Below are 23836 nucleotides of genomic sequence, written 5' to 3' on the forward strand. Positions count from 1 at the left end.
TGAGTTTGGTGGGGGAGATAAATTGTTAACTAAGGGAGGAGTACAAAAGCAGCTTTGTGGGTGCTTTCAATTTATAAATCACACCCTCTTACAAGTGTGACACTTGGCCTTGGTGTGAAGGGTTTTATGGCTTAAGGGCCTTCTCTGATTGAGGCAGGTCTTTCACATTCAAATGCAGAGAGCCCTAGCTTTGTTTGCCCTTCACAGCTGGAAGTTTCCTGGGAGTCAATTCTGATGGTGCCCACTGGGGCAGATCTGGAAACCTCTTTTGGGAGCCACTTTAGCTAGCTATGAGGAGAATGTGGGCAGCCCTGGCAGGCACTCGGCGGCCTTCGCGTACCATTCCTAGGGCTCTTCAGTCACACAGCTCTTTGTGTGGCCTCTTCCTACTTGGGGCCCAATTTGAAGGTATCAAAATATTCCCCAGCTGACATTGTTAGTCAGCTGTTTCACTGGGACAATTCAGGCTTGGATTCCAACCCTGAGCCCTTAAGGTTCCAAGGCATTCAGTGCATTCCTGATGACAACCCCTGGGATTCCAAACCTTGTCTTTGTGCAGCCTCACCGAGAGCGCTGTGGAAGGACCGGGCTGAGCAGGGTCTGGGCCTTGGCTTTGCCACCTTGCAATAACACGCCGTCTCCATTTTGGCAGTGACTACTCCACGATTTCGAAGTTTTCCTCCAATTCAAAAATCCCTTGATTTAGATTCTGCCCTTTCAACTAGTTGGGTTATGCTCAGCGTGCAGGATGGGGGTGGGGAAGCAACCACTTCCCGTTTCCTGTGAAAGGCTTCTGGTTAGGGTTCCCTTCCCCTCCCCCTTTCCCTTAGGCTCAACCCAGTGTTGTAAAGCCACTTTTGCTTCAAGGTACACATTGTGCTCCTAAATTAGAAACGTTAAAAAACAAAGAGGAAAAACAGAGCTTGTGGTTTTCACACCGTCTAGGAAGACACTGGCTGGGCCTTTCTAGCACCTGTGCCATCATGATAAATACGGCAGTGGGAAAATGCCCAGCCCAGAGATAGGCATGCAGTAGTAGATTGTTTGCTTCCTTTGGTGCCCAGGAGAAGTGATGAGACAGATTTCGTCAGAAACAGGTGTTGGGCACAGACCTGATGTGGGCTCTAGTATGCAGTAGATAAAGGAGATTGCAGTGGTTTTGTGATGAGGAAGTGTCCGGAAAGGCTTCCCAGAGGAAGAATTGTTCGAGTTGGCATGTGAAGGACAGTCTGCCAAGCACCAAAGCCAGGACCGGCATCCAGTCACAGGAAATAGGGTCAAGAAAAAAGGCACAGCTGTCGAGACGGAGTGACTCTGGCTTCCTCGCTCCAAGCAGTGAGCCGTTGCTGTATCTGCGAGTTGCAAAATGCCTGCTGTGGACAAGGCACTGTATTGGGTGCAGGGAAGCAAATTAGCCCTCTTGTCTCCGTTTACAGCTGACACTAAAGCCAAGAGAAGTTAAGGAATCCCGCCCAAGATCACACAGCAGTGTAAGAAGGAAGGAATAGGTGGGGAGAGAGCATAGGCAGTGGCGAAGGGCACAGGCGCACCTTACCACCCACAAGGTGAATCCCCTTGGAGTTTCTAGGGTAACTTGAAGTTTTGTGAGGATGGTGGGATGAAGTATGTGAAAATTGGGATCACTCCAGAAAACGTTAAAAGCCACCAGCGTGCTCCCGTGCTGCTGCTCATATTTCTTTATTGTTAGGGGGCTGCCCGATAGGAGTAGATAGATGCCTGGTGGTGGGTACTCTCCATAATAGCTCTTTAAAGATTAAACATAAAGTAGGATTTGCTTCTGACATGCTAAGAAACTACAGATTTAATTTTACCACTGCTTCTGATGTAGTGGGTGACTAATTTGGGCACTGTAATCCTTTTTTCATGAATTAGTTGTGAAATTCCACAGTTGAGGAGTGATTCATTATTTTGATTTCCCCCTTTGTGAGCAATTTGTTGACAATTCTCTCATCCTCCTCTCACCCCCATCCTTAAAGCAGCATTCCTGATGAGTGACTAGTGTAGTTCCTCCTCTTTCCTGTGGCACGTTGATTTGTAATGCTGGTTATACCTCAGATTACTTGTCAGGGTCTCCCTCATTAGAGTTGAAGCTCCATACGGGCTGGGCAGTTCTGTTCGCTGCTCTGTTCCTAGTGCGGTACCCCGCACACTTGTGTTCAGGAGATTTTTTTTTTTTTTAATAAATTTATCTATTTATTTTTGGCTGCCTTGGGTCTTCTTTGCTGCGCATGGGTTTCCTCTTGTTGCAGCAAGTGGGGGCTACCCTTTGCGGTGTGCCGGCTTCTCATTGCAGTGGCTTCTCTTGTTGCGGTGCACGGGCTCTAGGCACGTGGGCTTCAGTAGTTGTGGCACGCAGGCTCAGTTGTGGCTCGTGGGCTCAGTAGCTGTGGCTCGCGGGCTCTAGAGTGCAGGCTCAGTAGCTGTGGCTCACGGGCTTAGTTGCCCCGCGGCATGTGGGATCTTCCCGGACCGGGGCATGAACCCGTGTCCCCTGCATCGGCAGGTGGACTCTCAACCACTGCGCCACCAGGGAAGCCCGGCAGGTGGATTCTTAACCACTGCGCCACCAGGGAAGTCCCCAGGAAATGTTTGTTCAGTGTAGTTGTGGCTGTTCCAGCATCATAATGTGACCCAGCTCTGGAGGAGATTATTGTCATTGTAAAAAGGGTTTATTCAGTTAGCTTTCTTTGTGATCAAATAAATGGATTAATGTTGTAGTACATTAGTTCTCATAGTTTAGGTTATTTGAGCTGAGCTGAGAGAACAGACTTTTAAAGAAGAGAAGGTTCTTGGCTAGGAATATGTAGACGTAAGTCATTGGGTTGCCTAGACCAGAACCTGCAGGCCAGAGAGGTTCAAAACTAAATTGTCAGAGAATCACTTGGTTCGGGGGAGGGGAGCAGGCAGGGAGGTGCAGGGTGCAAATCGCAGAGAATTTGGTGGACTGCTGATAGTAGGTTTTGCAGGTAGGACAGTTGTGGAGTGTGGGGTGGGTGCTGGTGGTGCCTTGTCTCGCCTGAGAGAAGTTTCTTGGCTCTACGGATGAGGAAGAGGAGTCCCTCCCATCATCACAGCACAGTCTAGTCTTGTGTGTATGTGTGTGTGTGAGAGTGAGAGAGAGATATTCAATATACAAAAATCACGCGACATCATTGCAAGTTATGGAACATAATGGTAAAACAAATACTATCCAACTTAAAAACCAAAACGTTCCCAGTACTGTTGTACCAATCTGGGTGTTCTTTCTCTGTCTTCTCAGGGCTGCTGGTACATTTGTGTGGATTTAATAAGGTATCCAGGAGGGGTGGATATAGCCCTGCTTGGCATGGTGTTTTGTCATGTGTTTGTAAATCTAAACAGTGGAATAAAGCTTATTAGGTGGTGTTGTAGGTATAAATTAAAAATGAAATTAAGAATGGTAGAGCTAGTCACCATGTACCCACCACCCAGTTTAAAGCATAAAACATTACTGATGTGATCGAGGCCCCCTGGTTATCGCTCGCCAGCATGAGCACCCACTGTCGTCAGTCGTGGTTCTTATTCTGGGCATTTCTTCTCACTGCACGTGTTTGTTTTTCCAAGTAACATAGAATTGTTTGGTGTGCTTTTTAACTTCTTAAAAGTCGGTTTTGCGTTTTATGTTTGCTGCCTTGTGCTTCTTAAGAGCAGCTTTGCGTTTGTGAGGCCATCTGTGTTTGTGTGTGGTTCTGGGGCTTTGCTGTCCATTATGGTCGCCACCAGCCGCATGTGGCTATTTAAATTAAAATTAATGAAATTGAAATTAAATTAAAAATTCAGTTCTTCAGTCTCACCAGCCACATTTCACATGCTCAGTAACCACAGGTGGCTGGTGGCAGCCATATTGCAAAGCACCAGCATGCAGAATGTTCTTGTCATCATTGCAAGTTCTCTTGGACAGCAAGCACTGCAGTTTTTTTTGTTTGTTTGTTTTGTTTTTGTTTTGACCATAGAGTATTTGTTGTGTGAAAACATTACTATTTATTTATTCTCCTATTAATGGGCATTTAGGTATATAAGGTTTTGCTCTTACAAATTGTGCTGCAGTCATTTTGTGTGTGTGTGTGTGTGTGTAGATAATCTCCTTGGGTAAGTGTGTGATTTCTCTAGGATATAGGAGATTTAGGATGTGCACATCTTCAACTTTACCAGACCCCGAAAACTAGCTCTCAAGTAGTTTCCTCAATTTACATTCCAAACCCAGCAGCATGCAACAGTAACATTTGTAACTTCAGGCTCTTTTGCCACTCTGCAGAGTGTGAAAACTGTCTCGGGTTGTGGTTGTCAGTCGTTAATATGCTTTTGAAAACTATAGTCTCCCATGAGTAGGTGTGGAAATTAGACCTAGAAATCTGTAGTTTGAAAGTTGTTTCAATTCTGATTTACATTCAGCTTTACATCCAGATCTGTATCACTTGTTATAGATGTTCAGCCTGATCTAAAAAGTAAAGTAGGTTCACAAGTCCCAAATGTGGAAAATACAGAACAAGTTGAGAAAATGTGAACCCTGTTACCCAGTGATGTCAGTATTCTTTTTATGCATGTACATAATAAATTAGAGCACTAATTAATATATATTAGTACATGCAAGACATGTATAATGATCTAATGTAATATATGACATACATATGTATTGTCTTTTCCTTTTTTCACTCCATATATTTTCATAAGCACTCCTCAAATCTTTATGTCTACTTTGGAGAGCATGATTCTGTTCTAGTCTATTTATTTTTTTATTGACATATAGTTGGCGTACAATTGGAGAACATGATTTTGAATGGCTGTGTGTGTCGGTCTTCCCCCTTTTGCCTTGCCATGATCTATTGAGCCAGTTTCCTGTTGCACAGAGGTTATTGCAGTCTCCCACTATTCTAAATGGCCCAGCACAACCCCTTAATTTGATAGCTGATAGACTGTGTGGAGAATTCATCTTTATATTTATTGTTGGGCTTTTCGGCAAATGAAAAGCAGGTAGGTCCTGTCAGCTCAGGGGTATTTATTGAAAATCTAGTCCATTCAGTGCTGTGCCTTTCACTGTGGTCCCTGCCTCAGGAAGCTGCTACCCATCTGAGGAGAGGGGATCAGTTAACGGTGTGAGAGGGCTTATTATTAGTCTTAACTAGACTCTCAGATTGAAATGAAATCCTCAAGGCCCAGAATTGTCAGGGGAGAAAATGGACAGTGGAGGGGAGTGGGTTAGGCGTTCGAGGCAGAGGGATCCATGAGCCAAGGGCATGGAGGAGCGGGAGGGATGAGTGAGGTGTGAAAGTTACCTTCATTCAGGGGGGTGGTGGATGCTACTACCTGGCAGGCACTGCCGGCTGCTTCATCTGAAAGGCTCTTCATTCCTTGAAAGCACCGTTGAGCGGGCTTTTTATAAACTCAATGCCAGTGAGGTCGGTAAGGCAAGCACCACCTTTTGCATCTGTGCTACTACAGATAGGCAGCTTGGTTAAGTTTTGTTTTATTTTTAATAGTTATGAGCCATGATAGTAGACTTTGGGTACCTTGAACCAGAAAAGGGGGCGTTAATTGAAGGCAGGCTGGAGTAGCACAAGAAGCATGGAGTAGCTCCTGTGATCTGAGAAGGGGAAAGACCAGGGCAGCTGGGGAGCCTCGGAGGCAGCAGGGGTTTGGCCTTTCTCTTTAGAGCTCTGACATTAATGTGTCTCCATTTCCAACTTTCATACTCACGATTCCCAGGAGAAACAATCTGATGGGTCTGGCTTGGGACATGTGTCCACCCCTGGCTTTGTCACCTGTGGCTGGAGGGCTGGTACACATTAAAGACAAGGCCACAGGGGGTCTCCTCCTCAGATACCAGGAAACTTCTCTAAAAGTTGTCAGCCACTGACAGGCCCAAGAGAGGTTAATTCATTTGCCTAAGGTCACAAGTTAGTGGCAGAACTGAGTCTAATTCTGCCCTTAGAGTTGAGGAGGGAAAGGGGCCTCTATCCTTGGCCCTGGTGCTATAGAAGGTCCCACTCTGGCCTTCCTCCAGCCATTCCCCTCACAGGGTAAGGATCCCATGGGATGAAGGAGCTGCACCTGCCTGGATCTTGTAGCCTTCCTCCAGTTCTAGACCACACTCTGGATACCTGGACCCCTGGAATCTCCTGCCCAGATAACCCCAGGCTACTTCCCGGGCTTTTGTGGGCTTCTTCCCTGATCTGCCTCTGGAGTACAGACTTTGCCACAATGTCTGCATGCCTAGGCCTGAGGGGTGGATGTTTTGTGGGGGAAGGATGGGCAAAGCCTTTTGCAAAGTTAAGTGCAAAGCCCCTTGCATTTTGAGTCAGAGCCAGAGCGGGGAAAGGGTGCGGGTGCGGCCTTCCCAGGGTATCTCGTTCTGGCACAGTACTCCCAAGGAGTGTGAGAATTCCAGATTTGAGCCTGGCCTTCCAGGTGGTTATGAAGAAGGTTTATTTGTCAACGCAGGAGAATATAATATACTTAATAACTTATTAGTGTGATTTATGACTAAATATGTAGACATGGGTTTTCATTTGTACTCTTACCCTCAGGCCCTGAAAGTGTTAGCAGTGGGCCTGCCTGGGACTAAGACTGTAAAAACAACTTTTTTCCCTTCCCTGTATTTGTCATATAATGGCCTAACGAATCAGTGGATTCTTAGCATTGGTCTTTGCCAGACAAACTACAAAATTTCTGAATTAAGATCTTGGTAGTTTCTGAAACCTGGTTAAGACTTTTCTTCTTGTGATGGCATTTCCAGACCATACTGCTGATGGCTTGATCTGCATTGTAAGACTTGTTAAGAAGGGTCTGGCAAGTCTGTATCAGGCACTAAACGTCACTCCGCTAACTACGTGACTTATCTGTTAAGGTCAAACAGACCCATTGACCAAAAGGTTTGAGGGCAGTACGAACATCTTGTATGCTAGCTTTTACAATGGATCCAGACCCCAAAGGAGTGATTACGGGGAGGCAGAAAGCCACCTTGAAAACCACACTGTTTTATCTTCACCAGCAATTTGAACTTTTCATCTTTCAAATCCATTACGGTCTTCAGCAAGCTGCCTGGTAGCTGATAGATCTTGGTTCACTTAGCCTGCTAAATTGTACCTTTGTTGTCTTTTTTCTCTTTTATTTTTAAAATATCTGGTGTGTGTGTGGGGGTGTGTGTGTGTGTGTGTGTAGAGAAGACAGGAAGAAAGACACACAGCTCTGTAAGTTTGAAATTATTTATACACTTACACACATATACCATCTTAAACTTGGTAAAAGTAGCTAGTACTGACAAAAATTTGAGAGTAAGGTGCTACCACCTTATTCCCAAATATTTCAGTCTGTATTTTCTCAAACAAGGCATTCTCCTTAATCAGAAACCAACCATCAAAATCAGGAAATACACATGGGTACGTCGCTGCCATCTAATCCTCAGACCCCATTCAAGCTTTACTAGTTGTTCCAATCATGTCCTTAACAGCAAAAGGATCCAGTTCAGAATCATGTGTGCATCTAGATTTTCATGACACCTGAAGGTTGCTAAGCCAGTTATTTTGTAAAATGTCCCTTAGTTTAGGTTCATCTGATGTTCCCTCGTGATTAAACTCTAGCTACACATCTTTGGCAAAAATATCACAACATGGATGCTTCTCATTGCATCCTGTGGTCTGGTGCATGGTTATCACATGCCCCTTTACTGGTAATGTTAACTTTGATCATGAGTAAGATTGTTTGCCAGACTGCTCCTTTGAAAACAGTTTTTTTTCCCTGTGTGACTAATAGGTATTCTGTAGAGGGGTATTTTGAAAATATGTAAATACCCCATTCCTATCAAACTTTATTAATTAGTTAATTGTAGGTCTGTGGACTAATGGATTATAGTTTACTTAAAGTATTATAATCTATTTTTATCCTCAAATTGTTTTAGTATATTTATCCTCAAATTTGACCAGTGGAAGCTTCTTTAAGCTGGCTCCTATTACCTCTTGACATGGCCCATCATTCTTTGAGGACTTTCCTTGTTTCAGGCTCTTCTTGTGTTCCTGCTGCCCCAGTTTTGAAATCAGTCATATCTCCAAGGAGAAATGTTTCTCTTAGAGGTGATTAGAAACCAAAATCTAGGTGTTAGATGTGCTCATTGCTATCAGAGTATCATTGCTTTTAGACCTTCTCAGTGGACACAGCAGGTAAATATTTGTATGTGTACACATACAAACACTTGCATCTACATTTATTTTTTTATCTGCCTATATATATAGAAAACGAGTTCATGCCGATAACTCTCACCACAGGCTTCATTCTCCTTTTCTCCTTTTCCATATTTCTAATTCTCTTCTTCTCTGACAGTGAGAAACCTGGCTCCCCAGATTCTCAATGTAATTTCTTGTTGCATCAAGTCCTTGGATATAATCAGTCTCCTGTTGCTGCCCTTGGGGATGCCCTTCTTACCCTGCCCTGCTCTGTCCCCTCCAACCAGGCCACCTAGCCCCTCCACACACACACAGTTTCCCTGCCCTTCCTCAGTCTCAGCAAATGGCTTTTGGACTTAATTGTTTAGGAAAGGGAAAGGAAAACCATTTTCTCATTCATATTTAGTTGTTTATATTTAAAAATATAGTTGTCTCTTGGCATTTTTTTGAGAAAATTTGATTTAGCTTAATAGGTTTCAACCATATTTCCTCCTACCACAGAGCTTTTGCAAATGCCATTTCCATTTCCACAGCCTGGAGGTTTCATTCCATCCCCTTTGCTTGTTTTTCTTCTCTGTTATTTATGAATATTGTTGTTTGTTTCTGTTTACTAATACAAAGAAAATTTATTGAATATCTTTAGATACACATTCTTGGTCACTTATGAAGGTATTTCCGTGGCGTAAATCACCAGAGTTCAAGAAAGAGCCAGAATGGAACTAGGTCTTTAGCTTTGCTCTGTTTTTCTTCAGTGCAGGGAGTACATGTCATTGATTTCTGTGTCCCCAGTGCCCAGAGGAACACACAGTAAGTGCTCAATAAACATTTATTGGATTTGAATGGGCCTCAGCTTCTTTTAAAGAACAGTAAACCTTAAAGAATGACATTTCTCCTAGAAATGGTGAAGAGTTACTGCCTTGTGATTTAAAGCCAACATATTTTATCCCTAAGCAATTTCGTCTTTTTTCAACAGAAGGTGGTCTTCTGCTCCATCAAAGAAGCGCTGGAAGTGGACTGGAGCAGTGATAAAGCAAAGGCAGCTCTCAAGCGCACAACTCCAGATTACTTTCTCCTTCAAGGTGAGGACTGGAAGCAGAGCTTCCCAGCGGGCGATTTGTGCTTTGATTTCTGCAGATGTGGCTGCAGGGGCCAGAAGGTTTCTTGAGGTTTGCCGCGAGTGGAGTTCCCCCTTAGCTGGTTCTCAGTGGCCTCTTAGAACAACAGAGTGAATGGAGAGGAGGCCTGTCACTGAGCTCTGGTTTCTTAACGATTTTTGCTTTTTTAATTATTTGTTGAAGTGAACTGCCCTCTAAAGTTGAGCCTGAGATAACAGTGCCATAAATCAAGCTCTTTTCATCACTGCTTTCCCTCTTCAGACTTCTTCCTGGGCCTTAAAACCAGTCTTCCTCTCCTGAAGTCTTTTTCCCCGCTCGCGCCATCGTGGCTGGTGTTCAGGGAGCATCAGCGAGGTGTTGGTTGGCGTCTTAGTGTTCTTGTGCCTGGCGCTTTTATTTTTTAATATTATTTTTATAATAATAATCACAAACATTGAGTGCTTACTCGCAAGAGCCGTTGGGAGTTGATACTATTACTATTCCTACTTCACAGACAAGGAAACTGAGCACAGAGAGATTAAGGTTACTCGTGTTCTCACAGTAAGCCAAGTAAGTGTATAAATAACATCGGTTTGTTAATAGTGTAAAAATAAGCCATATTTGTTATAGAAAATACCAGAAAAAGAGCAAAAAAAGTCACCTCGACATTTCCGTACTTTTGGGGATGTGCTTCCCAGCTTCCCCCCGCCCATGTTGGCACATAGAAAGCCCTCAGTAAACAGCTATTAATTTGGAAAGGTTTGGGGTATAGCCTGAGCGTTTCTAACTGCTGCTTATAAAAGGAGTCAACCAGTATTTGAGTTTACCATAACCTGGGGATTCTCTCAGCCAGGGGCAGTCTTGTCCTCCAGGGAACACTGGCAGTGTCTGGAGACATTTTTGGTTGTTATGACTGGGGGTGGGATGGGGAGAGGGCAGGGATGTTGTTTAATATCTTATGACACACGGCACAAGATAGCCCCCCCACGACAAGAGTTATCTGGCTGCCAGTGTCGATAGTGCTGAGGTTGAGAAGCCCCGATCTAACCCTCTGCAGTTTCCAGAGTATTTTCTTGTCCATCTCATCATCACAGCTCCCTTATGAGGTGGACAAGGTGGGAATTATCCGCAGTTTGGTTTCTTGGGATGAAGAGACAGAGTCCCAGAGAGGCCCGTGTTTTGCCTGAGGACGCAGAATGCAGATGGCAAAAGAGCAGCCCAGGTCTTTGAAGTCTAATTAATTAAATACTGTGAGAGGTCCCAGGTAATGAAAGCATCCGGGCTCCATTCTCAGTGCTCTGCGGGTATTAGCTCGTTGGATCCTCACCACATTCACATGAAGCAGCTGCTGTACCCCCACTTACAGGCGTTTTAAAAGGTACAGATTGATGAAGACACAGGCATGTGGCCACCCCTGCCCTCAGGAGCCCATCATTGAGATGGGGAGGCAAAACTAATGGCCTGGAGACAGTGTGGGGGAAAGTGTTTATTGAATCCAGATGGATTCTGCTGACCATCACTATCAGAAGTTACAAGGGGCTGGGGAGTAGACAGGTCGCGAGGCAGAAGCAGGAGCTTTAATATTGTGACCCAGATGGCAGGCCGTTGTACACAGTTCAGAACTAGTGCTCTGGAATCAAAACAGACCTGCCTTTCAGTCCCGGCGCTGTCATTTTCTTAGGTGAGTGATGTTGAGCCACAGACTTAAATTCCCTGAGGGTCCCTCAGATTCCCCTCTGACCATGGGGGTGTTAATAGCGCTTGCCTCAGAGGGCTTTTGTGAGGCTTGCATGACACACACGCAAGGGGCTTAGCACACAGCAAGTCCTAGAGACCTAATATAGTTATGTGCTTGGAGGTGGGAGGTACTTCGCAACTGTGTAGTAGAATTTTAGGATTGACTCAATTTACCCTTTTCTAAAAAAATTTGTTTATTTAAAAAAATTTTTTTGGCTGTGTTGGGTCTTCGTTGCTGCACGCAGGCTTTCTCTAGTTGCAGTGAACGGGGGCTTCTCTTCATTACAGTGCGCGGGCTTCTCATTGCAGTGGCTTCTCTTGTTGCAGAGCATGGGCTCTAGGCACACGGGCTTCAGTAGTTGTGGCACGCGGGCTCAGCAGTTGTGGTTCGCGGGTTCTAGAGCTCAGGCTCGGTAGTTGTGGTGCGTGGGCTTGGTTGCTCCGCGGCATGTGGGATCTTCTCAGAGGAGGGCTTAAACCCGCGTTCCCTGCATTGGCAGGCGGATTCCTAACCACTGCACCACCAGGTAAGTCCCTCAATTTACCCTTAATTCCATACTTGAGTAAGTATTATCATAGCAGCAATCCTATTGGATTTTAGTTTTTTGCCTGTGACACTTTGTTGGATAATATACTCCATATGTTTACTTCTCTTTTCTTTTTTATTTTTTAAAAATTTTTTTATTTTTAATTTAAAAAAATTTTTTTAACGTCTTTATTGGAGTATAATTGCTTTACACTGGTTTACTTCTCTTTCTAAATGGTACTAATTATCTTTTTAGTTTCAAGTTCCAGGGCTTAGGATTTGGTGATTGAAACTATGTTCATAAAGCAACTATACTCCAATAAAAATTAATTAAAAAACCTTCATAATTAATAGTCATATTAATTATGAATATTTCTTTATTATGGTAAAAACCACATACCATAAAGTTTACCATCTTAACCATTTTTATGTGTATAGTTTTGTAATAGAGAATTTTTTTTTTGCAGGCTTTTTAAATATAATATAAATTTATTTATTTTATTTATTTATTTTTGGCTGCGTTGGGTCTTCATTGCTATGCGCTAGCTTTCTCTAGTTGTGGCGAGTGGGGGCTACTCTTCGTTGTGATGTGTGGACTTCTTATTGCAATGGCTTCTCTTGTTGCAGAGCACAGGCTCTAGGTGCGCAGGCTCAGTAGTTGTGGCGCATGGGCTTAGTTGCTCCGCGGCCATGTGGGATCTTCCCGGACCAGGGATCGAACCTGTGTCCCTTGAGTTGACAGGTAAATTTTCTTTTTTTTTCTTTTTTTTTTTTTTTTGCGGTATGCGGGCCTCTCACTGTTGTGGCCTCTCTTGTTGCGGAGCACAGGCTCCGGACGCGCAGGCTCAGTGGCCATGGGTCATGGGCCCAGCCACTCCGCGGCATGTGGGATCTTCCCGGACCGGGGCACGAACTTGCATCCCCTGCATCGGCAGGCGGACTCTCAACCATTGCGCCACCAGGGAAGCCCGACAGGTGAATTCTTAACCAGTGCACCACCAGGGAAGTGTCCCTGTAATAGAGAATTTTAAAAGGAGGCAGCCCCACATATCATACCGTCTAGACCAAGGCTGGCAGCTGTGCGCTTCCCACTCTCCCCTCCATCCCTTACCTGTGGCAGACGTGGCTAATAAGGCCTTATCATTGGCCAGCCACTTTTCTCATAGCCTTGGGATCCTTTAAACAGCACTGCCTGCAGTTCCCTCTCTGATTTGGCATACAAATACAAATTAAGCTAACTCTCTCCTTATAAGAATGAGGCCTAGAAGGGAAGTGACTCCCCGTGGCCTAGTCCTAAAACCCAAGTCTCCTGATTCTTCCAGGATCTAGTTCTTTTCACACCATCCCCAGTGTTCTTCCTGAGTTTTTTGGATATCCAACATAGCCTTTCCTGGGCTTTTCTCTTTGTAGCAGATGACATGTCCTAACTTTTCTTGCGTGGCGTCATATGCATATTCCTGATGATATTTTTTTTGCCCTCTTGGGTCGTTTTGAGCCCTGTGTGTCTTTCCAGAGGTGCTGCAACTGGAAGTATAAGGAGTGTTCCAAATTCAATGAGCATGAGGGCCTGCTTTGCTGTCTGGGAGTTTTGCTCTTGGTGTATATTTGATTAACTCCTTTGACTAGGGACGGGACTAAGCTTCTGGAAGTAGAGGGAAATGGCTCTCGTGATCTCTTTCCCTGGGTCCTGCCGGCAGCTTAGACTTCTGCCAGAATTCAGCTTGTAAGTATTAAGCTGACTTTCTGAGTATATCACCTTATTCTTTCTTTTTTTTTAATTTTTGAATTTTATTTTATTTATTTTTTTATACAGCAAGTTCTTATTAGTCCTTAATTTTATACACATCACTGTATACATGTCAATCCCAATCGCCCAATTCATCACACCACCATCGCCACCCCCCAACGGCTTTCCCTCCTTGGTGTCCATACGTTTGTTCTCTACATCTGTGTCTCAACTTCTGCCCTGCAAACCGGTTCATCTGTATCATTTTTCTAGGTTCCACATACATGCGTTAATATACGATATTTGTTTTTCTTTTTCTGACCTACTTCACTCTGTATGACAGTCTCTAGATCCATCCACATCTCAACAAATGACCCAGTTTCGTTCCTTTTTATGGCTGAGTAATAGTCCATTGTGTATATGTACCACATCTTCTTTATCCATTCGTCTGTCGATGGGCATTTAGGTGGCTTCCATGACCTGGCTATTGTAAATAGTGCTGCAATGAACATTGGGGTGCATGCGTCTTTTTGAATTATGGTTTTTCTCTGGGTATATGCCCAGTAGTGGGATTGCTGGATCATATGGTAATTCTATTTTTTGTTTTTTAAGGAACCTCCATACTGTTCTCCATAGTGACAGTATCAATTTACATTCCCACCAACAGTGCAAGAGGGTTCCCTTTTCTCCACACCCTCTCCAGCATTTGTTGTTTGTAGATTTTCTGATGATGCCCATTCTAACTGGTGTGAGGTGATACCTCATTGTAGTTTTGATATGCATTTCTCTAATAACTAGTGATATTGAGCAGCTTTTCATGTGCTTCTTGGCCATCTGTATGTCTTCTTTGGAGAAAGACATATTTAGGTCTTCTGCCCATTTTTGGATTGGGTTGTTTGTTTCTTTAATATTGAGCTGCATGAGCTGTTTATATATTTTAGAGATTAATCCTTTGTCCGTTGATTTGTTTGCAAATATTTTCTCCCATTCTGAGGGTTGTATTTTCGTCTCGTTTATGGTTTCCTTTGCTGTGCAAAAGCTTTTAAATTTCATGAGGTCCCATTTGTTTTTTTTTGTTTTGTTTTTATTTCCATTACTCTAGGAGGTGGATCAAAAAAGATCTTGCTGTGATTTATGTCAAAGAATGTTCTTCCTATGTTTTCCTCTTAAGAGTTTTATAGTGTCCGGTCTTATATTTAGGTCTCTAATCCATTCTGAGATTATTTTTGTGTATGGTATCACCTTATTCTTATATTCCGAAATACTTCTTTTGGGGCTTCCCTGGTGGTGCAGTGGTTCAGAGTCCACCTGCCGATGCAGGGGACACGGGTTCGTGCCCCGGTCCGGGAAGATCTCACATGCCGCGGAGCGGCTGGGCCCGTGAGCCATGGCCACTGACCCTGCGCGTCCGGAGCCTGTGCTCTGCAACGGAAGAGGCCACAGCAGTGAGAGGCCCCGCGTACCGCAAAAAAAAAAAAAAAAAAAAGAAAAAAGAAAAGAAATACTTCTTTTGATTTGGTGTGGGGCCATTCATATAACTAGCTGTGAGATTCTCCTGTAATTTGACTTCATTGGTTATCTAGGAGAGCATAGTAGCTTCCAACGCGTGAAGTTGCCTTTTGCCAAATATACTTGCCGTCAACTGTCTTTGCGACTTGAGTCAGGTAAGTCAGTTTGCTGCTAGGCTTTTGTTTCCTCACCTGTAAGGTGATAGGACTGTTATCTGCCTGTTTCTAAAATCTCTTCTCATTCTAGGTAGTCAGTGACTCTAATAAAATAAAAGTTCCTCCTTGTGTCTCTGTATTTTTAATTTTTGTACTTTTGACAACTTGACTGAGGTGTGATTTATGCCAGAAATTTTACCCATTTTAAGTGTATTTCTTTTTAAATTTTCTAGAAATTGTTTCGTGAATTTGAACAAAATGTCCTCCAGTTTGTCTTAAGGTCTAACTGTAGTTTCGCCCGGCCAGTTTTGATGGTCAGCCATAGCAATGGAAGTGTAGTCCAAGTAGAGTAGTGGGCAGTCTTGTGTCAGGGAAAATGACGGGCTTTGGGGACTACCAGAGTTGAGCGCAGGTCCCAGCTCCTACGTGAAATTGATATAATTTAAAAAGTGGCCTTGATTTTCTTATTCAAGTCAAACATTGGTAACATTCTACTGGGTTGGCCAAAAAGTACCTTTGGTTTTTAAGTAAAAATAAAAGACACATTTTTCATTTTCACCAAGAACTTTATTGAACAATGTATTCACCCTTTTGTTCCACTACCTTCTGCCATTTTTCAGGCAACTTCATAATTCCATCTTCCCAAAACTTTTTATCTTTTTGAGCAAAGAACTGTCCCAGGTGCCTTTTACAGTCTTCCAGGGAATTGAAATTTTTTCCATTAAGAGAATTTTGTAAAGACCGAAATAAATGGAAATCCGAAGGCACAATGTCTGGTAAATACAGCGGATGAATTAGAGCTTCCCAGCCAAGCTGTTAACGGTTTTTGCCTGGTCATCAAAGAAACATGCAGTCTTGCGTTATCCCGATGGAAGATTATGCGTTTTCCGTTGACTAATTCTGGACGCTTTTCATCAAGTGCTGCTTTCATTGGGCTAATTGGAAGCAGTACTTGTTGGAATTAATCGTTTGGTTTTCCGGAAGGAGCTCATAATAGAGGACTCCCTTCCGATCCCACCATATACACAACATCACCTTCTTTGGATGAAGACCTTTGGTGTGGTTGGTGGTGGTTCATTTTGCCTGGCCCACGATCTCTTCCATTCCACCTTATTGTACAGTATCCACTTTTTAAAAATTATTTATTTATTTTATTTTATTTTTGGCTGCTTTGGGTCCTCATTGCTGCGTGCGGGCTTTCTCCAGTTGTGGCAAGTGGGGGCTACTCTTGGTTGCAGTGCACGTGCTTCTCATTGCAGTGGCTTCTGCTGTTGCAGAGCGTGGGCTCTAGGCATGTGGGCTTCAGTAGTTGTGGCACACGGGCTCAGCAGCTGTGGCTAACGGGCTGTAGAGCACAGGCTCAGTAGTTGTGGTGCAAGAGCTTACTTAGCTGCTCCGAGGCATGTGGGGTCTCCCCGGACCAGGGCTCGAACCTGTGTCTCCTGCATTGGCAGGCAGATTCTTAACCACTGCGCCTCCAGGGAAGCACGTACAGTATCCACTTTTTTTTTTTTTTTTTTTTTGAGGTACGTGGGCCTCTCACTGTTGTGGCCTCTCCCGTTGCAGAGCACAGGCTCCGGACACGCAGGCTCAGTGGCCATGGCTCACGGGCCCAGTCGCTCCGCGGCATGTGAGATCTTCCCGGACCGGGGCACGAACCTGTGTCTCCTACAACGGCAGGCGGACTCTCAACCACTGCGCCACCAGGGAAGCCCCAGTATCCACTTTTTATCACCCGTCACAGTTTGTTTTAAAAACGGAACGTTTTCATTACATTTAAGTAGAGAATCGCGTGCGGAAATACGGTTAAGAAGGTTATTTTCGCTTAACTTAATGTGGAACTCAAGCATAAAAGCGATTAACATAACTAAGCTGGTACAAATGATTTTCAGTGCTTGATTTGGATATTTTGAGTATGTTAGCTGTCTCCTGTGTGGTACAACATTGATTGTTCTCAATTAACGTCTCAATTTGATCTCTCTGCACTTCACCTCGTCTACCCGACTCTGGAGCAACGTCCAGTGAGAAAATCTCTAGCACAAAACTTTGCAAAACACTTTTGACGTGTTCGATCAGTCACAGCACCTTCTCCATACACTGCACAAATCTTTTTTTGCATTTCCGTTCAGTTTTTACCTTTCTTGAAATAAATAATAAAGCATAGTATGCCAAAAATGTTGCTTCTTTCTTCCATCTTCAGTATTAAAATGGCTACACAAAAATTCACCAATTTTGATAAGTCTTTTTTAAAATGCACGCTGATATGACAGCTGTCACGTACAATCTAACAAAATTGTTTCTAATGAAGTTAAAGATGACTAAGTGCTACTAGAGCCATCTTACAGAAAAAAACAGAACGAACCTTTTGGCCAACCCAATAACTTCGGGCTGTGGGATGGCCTTGGGGAATATCCAACTTGAATGATCAACTTTTTTAGGCAGTACTCTAGTTTTCGTGTTTGCTTCGGAAAAGATCTTGGAGCATATATAGAGTGACCTCATTTGTCTTGTTGGCTGCAAAATGTATTTCTTTGAGTGTACTATCATTTGTGACCAGTCTCATCAAATGTAGGTTGTTTTCAGTTTTTCTCAGTCCTTGGAATTTTTTCCCAAGAGCCTTTCTGGGAATGTGACTAATATACCTGATGGCGCCTTAGGAATTCCTCATGAAGTCAGGGTGCTTAGCTGTGATACACACGAGAATACCTTTGTTTCACCATTGCCTAATGGAACACTTAGTAGGTGCTCAATAAATAAATGGGTGCTTGATAAATAGCTTTTGCATGAGTGACTGGTTTGCTTGTCTGGTCATTTCTTCACCCTAGAGAGAGAGCAGCCTGCCCACTGGTGTCCCTGCAGGCTCCTCTTTCCTGCCTGCTTCCCTGAGCACTTGTCAGGCTTTTGATCCCAGTGGCACCCTGGTCCTGGCCTGCCCCTCGCACATAGATGGCTCTTTCTGCCCCATTCAACTGAATTGTGAAGCAGCTGCCCTGCTGTCCATGTGTGTGTGTCGTCCATGTGCATGTGTTTGCCTTGTTTGGGTGTTGAGTGTTTTTCCAGTTTACTTAATAAGATGGTGGCCAGACCAAATGCTTCCTGCTGCATTTTTCCACCATCTTGAGAGTCAGCCTCACCATCTGTGAGCCAAAGGTCTCATCTTTTTATTATTCTCCCATGGCATGTTGCAAAACATGAAGTGTGAGCTGGTTTCCTGTGGCAAAAAGTTGACTTTGATTTGTTCTTTTTGAGGTTACTGTGAGTTTATCATAACAGGAGTGCTAAAAATATCGGGTCTAGTATGGAAACAGCATTCACTTACCAGCATGAATAATAACACACAGGTTTAGTCCAGAGCAAGAAGAAATGGGCTTGATCTCAAGATGTGAACTACTTAGCAGAGAATCCTTGGCAATCTTAACTTTCTCAGTCTGTTCTGACAAGTCGTGGAAAAGTACTTAGGCCGTTTTTGAGCCACAGAATTAAAGATGAAAATAATCTTAGACCATTTTTGGAGCACCTGATATGTGTCAGATCCCGTGCCTGGGAATTGTCACGGGAAGAAGTCATCTCCTTGCCAATGCAAAACTCAATCACAAATAATTCTCCTTCTGAGGAGAGCTGTAACAGAGAGCTATTGACAAAGCTGCCGTGTTGTGCTGGTCTGTTTTTCGATATGTGTGAATTATTCCACCATCAAAAGCAAACTGTTATGGGAGCTCAGGGAACTGAGGATCTGGCTCTCTTTGGGGAGTTGGGAAGTCTTCAGAGAGGAGGAGACATCTGAGCTGGATTTTAAAGAATCGGTATTGGCCAGGTGGTAAAGGGAGGTGAGAGTGTTGCCGGCAGAGAAGCAGTGCTTGCAGGCGGCCAGTGGTGCAGAGACCTGGCACAGCGAGGCTGGAGCTTGATGGGTGCCGATCAGAGATAAGATCAGGGCCTTGCTTTTTTTAGGTTTTTATTCTTACAACCAGTGGTTTCCCAACTAAGAGGATATCAAGCTCACTCGTGGAACATTTGAAAAATACAGATTCCCTGGTTCTAGCTCAGATTTACTGAATCAAAATAATTAGGAGTGGCTGGAATATGCATTTTTGTAAACCTCCCAGGTTTCTGAAGGATCAGCCAATTGGAGGGAAACCACTGCCATAAGGACAAAAGGAACCCATGTCCTGTGTCAAAGCCCTGATTTACGCATGTGTGGGTTTTTTTAAAATGTGTTAAGTACTGTATTTCAGATGAGGGCATGACTGAAGCAGGGGTAAGAAGGAGATAACCCATGTAGCTCTTTTTTTTTTAATTACTGAAATGTGTTTTTTTAATTAATAAATTTATTTTTATTTATTTATTTTTGGCTGTGTTGGGTCTTTGTTGCTGCGTGCGGGCTTTCTCTAGTTGCGATGAGCAGGGGCTACTCTTTGTTGTGGTGCACGTGCTTCTCATTGTGGTGGCTTCTCTTGTTGCGGAGCGCAGGCTCTAGGCGCGCAGGCTTCAGTAGTTGTGGCATGAGGGCTCAGTAGTTGTGGCTCGCGGGCTCTAGAGCGCAGGCTCAGTAGTTGGCACAAGGGCTTAGTTGCTCTGCGGCATGTGTGATTTTCCTGGACCAGGGCTCGAACTCATGTCCCCTGCATTGTCAGGCAGATTCTTAACCACTGCGCCACCAGGAAAGTCCCCATGTAGCTCTTGAATACAGAATTTTGACTGTATACCCTCAGATTTTAAAAAGTACCGTTGGGGCTTCCTTGGCGGCGCAGTGGTTGAGAGTCCGTCTGCCGATGCAGGGGACACGGGTTCATGCCCCGGTCCGGGAAGACCCCACATGCCGCGGAGCGGCTAGGCCCATGAGCCATGGCCGCTGATCCTGTGCGTCCGGAGCCTGTGCTCCGCAACGGGAGAGGCCACAACAGTGAGAAGCCCGTGTACCGCAAAAAAAAAAAAAAGAACCATAAACAAATATGAAGTCTAATAAGTTGGTTTGCTTTTTACAGTGGTGTGGGTTAGCAAGTCTGAAACTATTTACTGTTTACTCTAGGATTGAGCAGATAGGCAAATATATTGTGGATGATGAGACTCAGACTTTTTTATTGCCAGAAAAGGGAGTTAGTTTCTGTAAATACGGAAGGTGGGAAAGGCTAGAAGGAGCCCTGTGGGGTTGGATTGGTATTGCAGTCATCTGGATGAACTCGTGGTTTTTTATATGTAGGTACAGAAATAGATGTGTGTATGTCCGTGTATTTACATTCATACGTATGTATTTCCTAGCTCTGGCTGTTGAGAGGGCTGAGGAGCAAAAGCACTCTAGTAGCAATGAACAGACTTCATGCCCAGATCATGATGGCTAATATCCAAGGATCCAGGAGTCCTTGGACACATGGCTGATTCTGGGGCTGGGGGAGGAAATTTACAGGTGAGCTTGGAACATCCTGCTGTGCCTGAAAGTAAGGAAGTGCTCAAAGAATGATGGGTCATGTCAGAAGGTCACAGGAGTCAACTTGAAAGGGCTCCTATTGGTCAAATCTGGGACAGTTTGAGGATCAGAGAAATGATAGTAATAGATTGTAACCCATAGACTGAAACAAGAACCCATGAGTCTATACTGATAATTGAATAAGTAAATGAGGGAAAGAGCAAAGTTCTTTTTTTTTTTTTTTTACAGAAGAATAACAGTAAATAAAGCAGGAATGATGAAGATTTTTAAAAAATCTGTATTTGGCCATCATCATAGTAGTAAAAATTGTTTTAAGAATTATTGATGGATGCTAAAACTAATGGAAAAGTTCGCTGTGAAACAGGGTAGATGTCTTCTCAAGATATGTTTTAATTAATTGCAAAGAAAGACTAGAGAACCCTGGCAGATTGTTCCTCAACCAAGAGATCACAGTTAATATTCCAAGAATAGGACAGTAGGTCTCATGCGTCCTGGATGCATGATGCAAGACACGCCACCGCTGTGGTTCCCTGCCCAAAGTGGGTAATCTCAGCCTAATTATGAGGAAGCATCAGACACGCTTGGATTGAATAAGACTCTAGAAAATAGATGGCCTGTACTTCTCAAAAGTGTCGTAAAGGACCCAGGAACTCCACTTCAGATTAAAGGAGAATGAAGAGACATGATAGCTCAATGGAACGTAGACCTCCCAGATTGGATCTGAGAGCAGGAGATTTTTTTTTTCTTTTGCTCTCAAAGACATCAGTGGGACAGTTGGTAAAATGTGAAAAAGGTCCGTAGATTAGATGGTAATACTCCATCCCTGTTAATTTCACAGTTTTGATCATTGTTTTGTGGTTCTGTGAGAATATTTTTTTTTTTAATAAATTTATTTATTTTTGGCTGCGTTGGATCTTCATTGCTACGCGCGGGCTTTTCTCTAGTTGCGGAGAGCGGGGGCTTCTCATTGTCGTGGCTCCTCTTGTTGTGGAGCACGGGCTCTAGGCGCTCAGGCTCAGTAGTTGTGGCACACGGGCTTAGTTGCTCCGCGGCATGTGGGATCTTCCTGGACCAGGGCTCGAACCTGTGTCCCCTGCATTGGCAGGCGGATTCTTAACCACTGCGCCGCCAGGGAAGCCCCTGTGAGAATATTCTTGTTTGGGGGAAATACATAGTGAAGTATTCAGGGGCAAATTTCAAATCATTTTTTAAAATGTGTATTTATAGATATAAAGAAATAATGACAAATGTGGTAGAATGTTAGCATTTGCAGAACTAGGTGAAATTATGCAGGAATTCCGTGTACATGTTTTCTGTTAAGTCTAAAATTATTTCAAAATTAAAATTAAAGTAACGAAAAACAAAAACAACCTCCAAAACCCCAGTTCTCAGCACCTGGAAAAATCCCGATGTTGACGACTGGTGAGTAGTACCTGCAAAGGGCTCTGTCAGTGCTGGGTCCGTAGGAAGGGCCCGCACAGCAGCGCATCCTCATCTCCTCACATGCACAGTTCCTCTGGAGAGCAGCCATACGGCTCCCCAGACTTTCAAGGGGAGCTAGAGACCTCTGCTGTGGGAGAAACAGCACACTTCTGTGACTGAGAACAGAAAGCCTTCATGCTTCAGGAAGGAGATAGCATAGTAAATAGCACCTCACTGCTGGGCCAGCCTGGGGTGGTCTCCACTTAGGGCCCTTGCTCTGCAAAAGGAATTTCTTCTTCCAGGTAGTAGTGTTGGGCAGACTGTAGGGGGTGTATTTGCATAGAAACACTTAACCCGTCTTCAACTTTCATGTAGAGCCAAGCAGGACCTTACTAGGAACAAATACAAATGGTGGCTTGGAGGCGGGTACTAGGGGTACAGAGGGTGAAGGGGTGGCCTCTTCCGAGTCACTTTCCCCTGCTGAGCCTCATGGTTGGTTGTTGGGCGGATTAAAGAGGAGCTGTCAGAGCTCTTAATATACTGCCTGTGTTGGAAACCAGTGGAGCTCTTCTAACGCATTTGCCATTTTCTCTTCTGCACAGCGTTCATCAAGTTCAAGAACTTGACTGGCCTCTCCTTTCATCCAGAAAGCACTCTATATGGGGCTCGGTGGGACTGGAGTTCAGCCTAGACATGACCATGAGTCCTCCCGTGGGGCTGCCTTTCACCCTCAGCCTTCATTGGTGGCTTAGCTCTTTACCAGCCTCCTCCTTCAGATCTCTTCCTTTTTTTTTTTTTTTTTTTAATATTTATTTATTTGGTTGCACCAGGCCTTAGTTGTGGCAGGTGGGCTCCTTAGTTGTGGCATGCATGTGGGATCTAGTTCTCTGATTGGGAATTGAACCCGGGCCCCCTGCGTTGGGAGCGTAGAGTCTTAACCACTGCACCACCAGGGAAGTCCCCAGATCTCTTCCTTCTAATCCATTTTCAGTCACCAGTCCGATCTGTCTAAAAACTAAAACCCTTCCATGATTCTCTTTTGCCTTCAGGATACCATTTAGACTTCCTGGATTGGCATCCCAGACCTGGGGCCCACTGACCTCCTTTTCTCCTTTCCACTCCCTTCTGCCCTCCGTGAACCCTATACATTGCTGTCCCCAGACATCTGTCAGTCCCTCGTTTCTACACGTTTTTATTTCTTCTGCTTGGAATATCCTGCTTCGTCCCTTCCCACTTTATCCTCACTGCTCACTCTGATGTGACCTCCAGGAATGTAGCTGCCCTGATGTGAGTTGGGTTTCCTTCCTCTGTGATCCCATACCATCCCCTGGACAACAGAGTCACTTGAGGGCAGGGACTACAGCTCACCGTCTCTTGACTGGGCCTGACTCAGAGCAGGGCCTTGCTAAATGTGGATTGATTGATTGCTGCGGCCACCTGTCCCAAGCTTGGAGAATCTTGCCGGTTCTTAACCTGTGGCTTCATTCATTTATTTTAGGCCCCTGTAAAGCCATCTAGGTGGTGCTAATTTGCATAGTTGGCCTTTGGCCCTTTCCCTGCTGTGCCACAAGACACACAGTACCTCAAAGCCCTAGACCTGGCTGTAGGACTGTGCCTAAATCCAAAGTATCAGGGAGCCCTTCCACTTTCCTTTAACTCCCCATGTGCGGGGAACAAGGGCTTGTTTATGACTGGAAGCTCCTATCTCTCCTAGGCGCTGGCAAAGTCAGACCTAGGGCCTTCCAAGGGAGAAATTAGAATCTTTTCTAAGATGGCTGATTGTTCTTGGTTCATAAATCTAGCCAAACAAGTTTGGAGTTCATGTCTACTTTGTCCTGCCACTAGAACCTTGATGTCTCCAGCTTTGGATTTGAAAGAAAGGCATTTTGGTCCCACTCTATCATATACTGCCAGGCCTTGAGCAAGCCTCTTTGCCTTGTGGCCTCTGTTTTCTTTTATAGAAATGAGGGAGATGTTGATAATCTCCTCCCAATGATCATGTATAGGAGAGCCTTAGAAATAGCCCTATTTTCTCCTTCTTTGAATT

General features: G+C 44.2%; 1 protein-coding gene across 5 annotated transcripts in view; it reads left to right on the forward strand.

The window, feature by feature from the left end:
- The window catches only part of SAE1 (SUMO1 activating enzyme subunit 1), a 72133-nt gene that overhangs the window by 23954 nt on the left and 24343 nt on the right, over window positions 1-23836 (forward strand). For all 5 annotated transcript variants that reach the window (XM_029204575.1, XM_029204595.1, XM_029204586.1 and 2 more), the window contains one exon: window positions 9169-9274. In XM_029204575.1, the coding sequence (XP_029060408.1) occupies window positions 9169-9274 (106 nt within the window). The remainder of the gene's footprint in view (window positions 1-9168; window positions 9275-23836) is intronic.

This window comes from Monodon monoceros, unplaced genomic scaffold (genome assembly GCF_005190385.1).
Source record: "Monodon monoceros isolate NGI ecotype Baffin Bay Population unplaced genomic scaffold, NGI_Narwhal_1 Super_Scaffold_10, whole genome shotgun sequence".
Taxonomy (NCBI): domain Eukaryota; kingdom Metazoa; phylum Chordata; class Mammalia; order Artiodactyla; family Monodontidae; genus Monodon; species Monodon monoceros.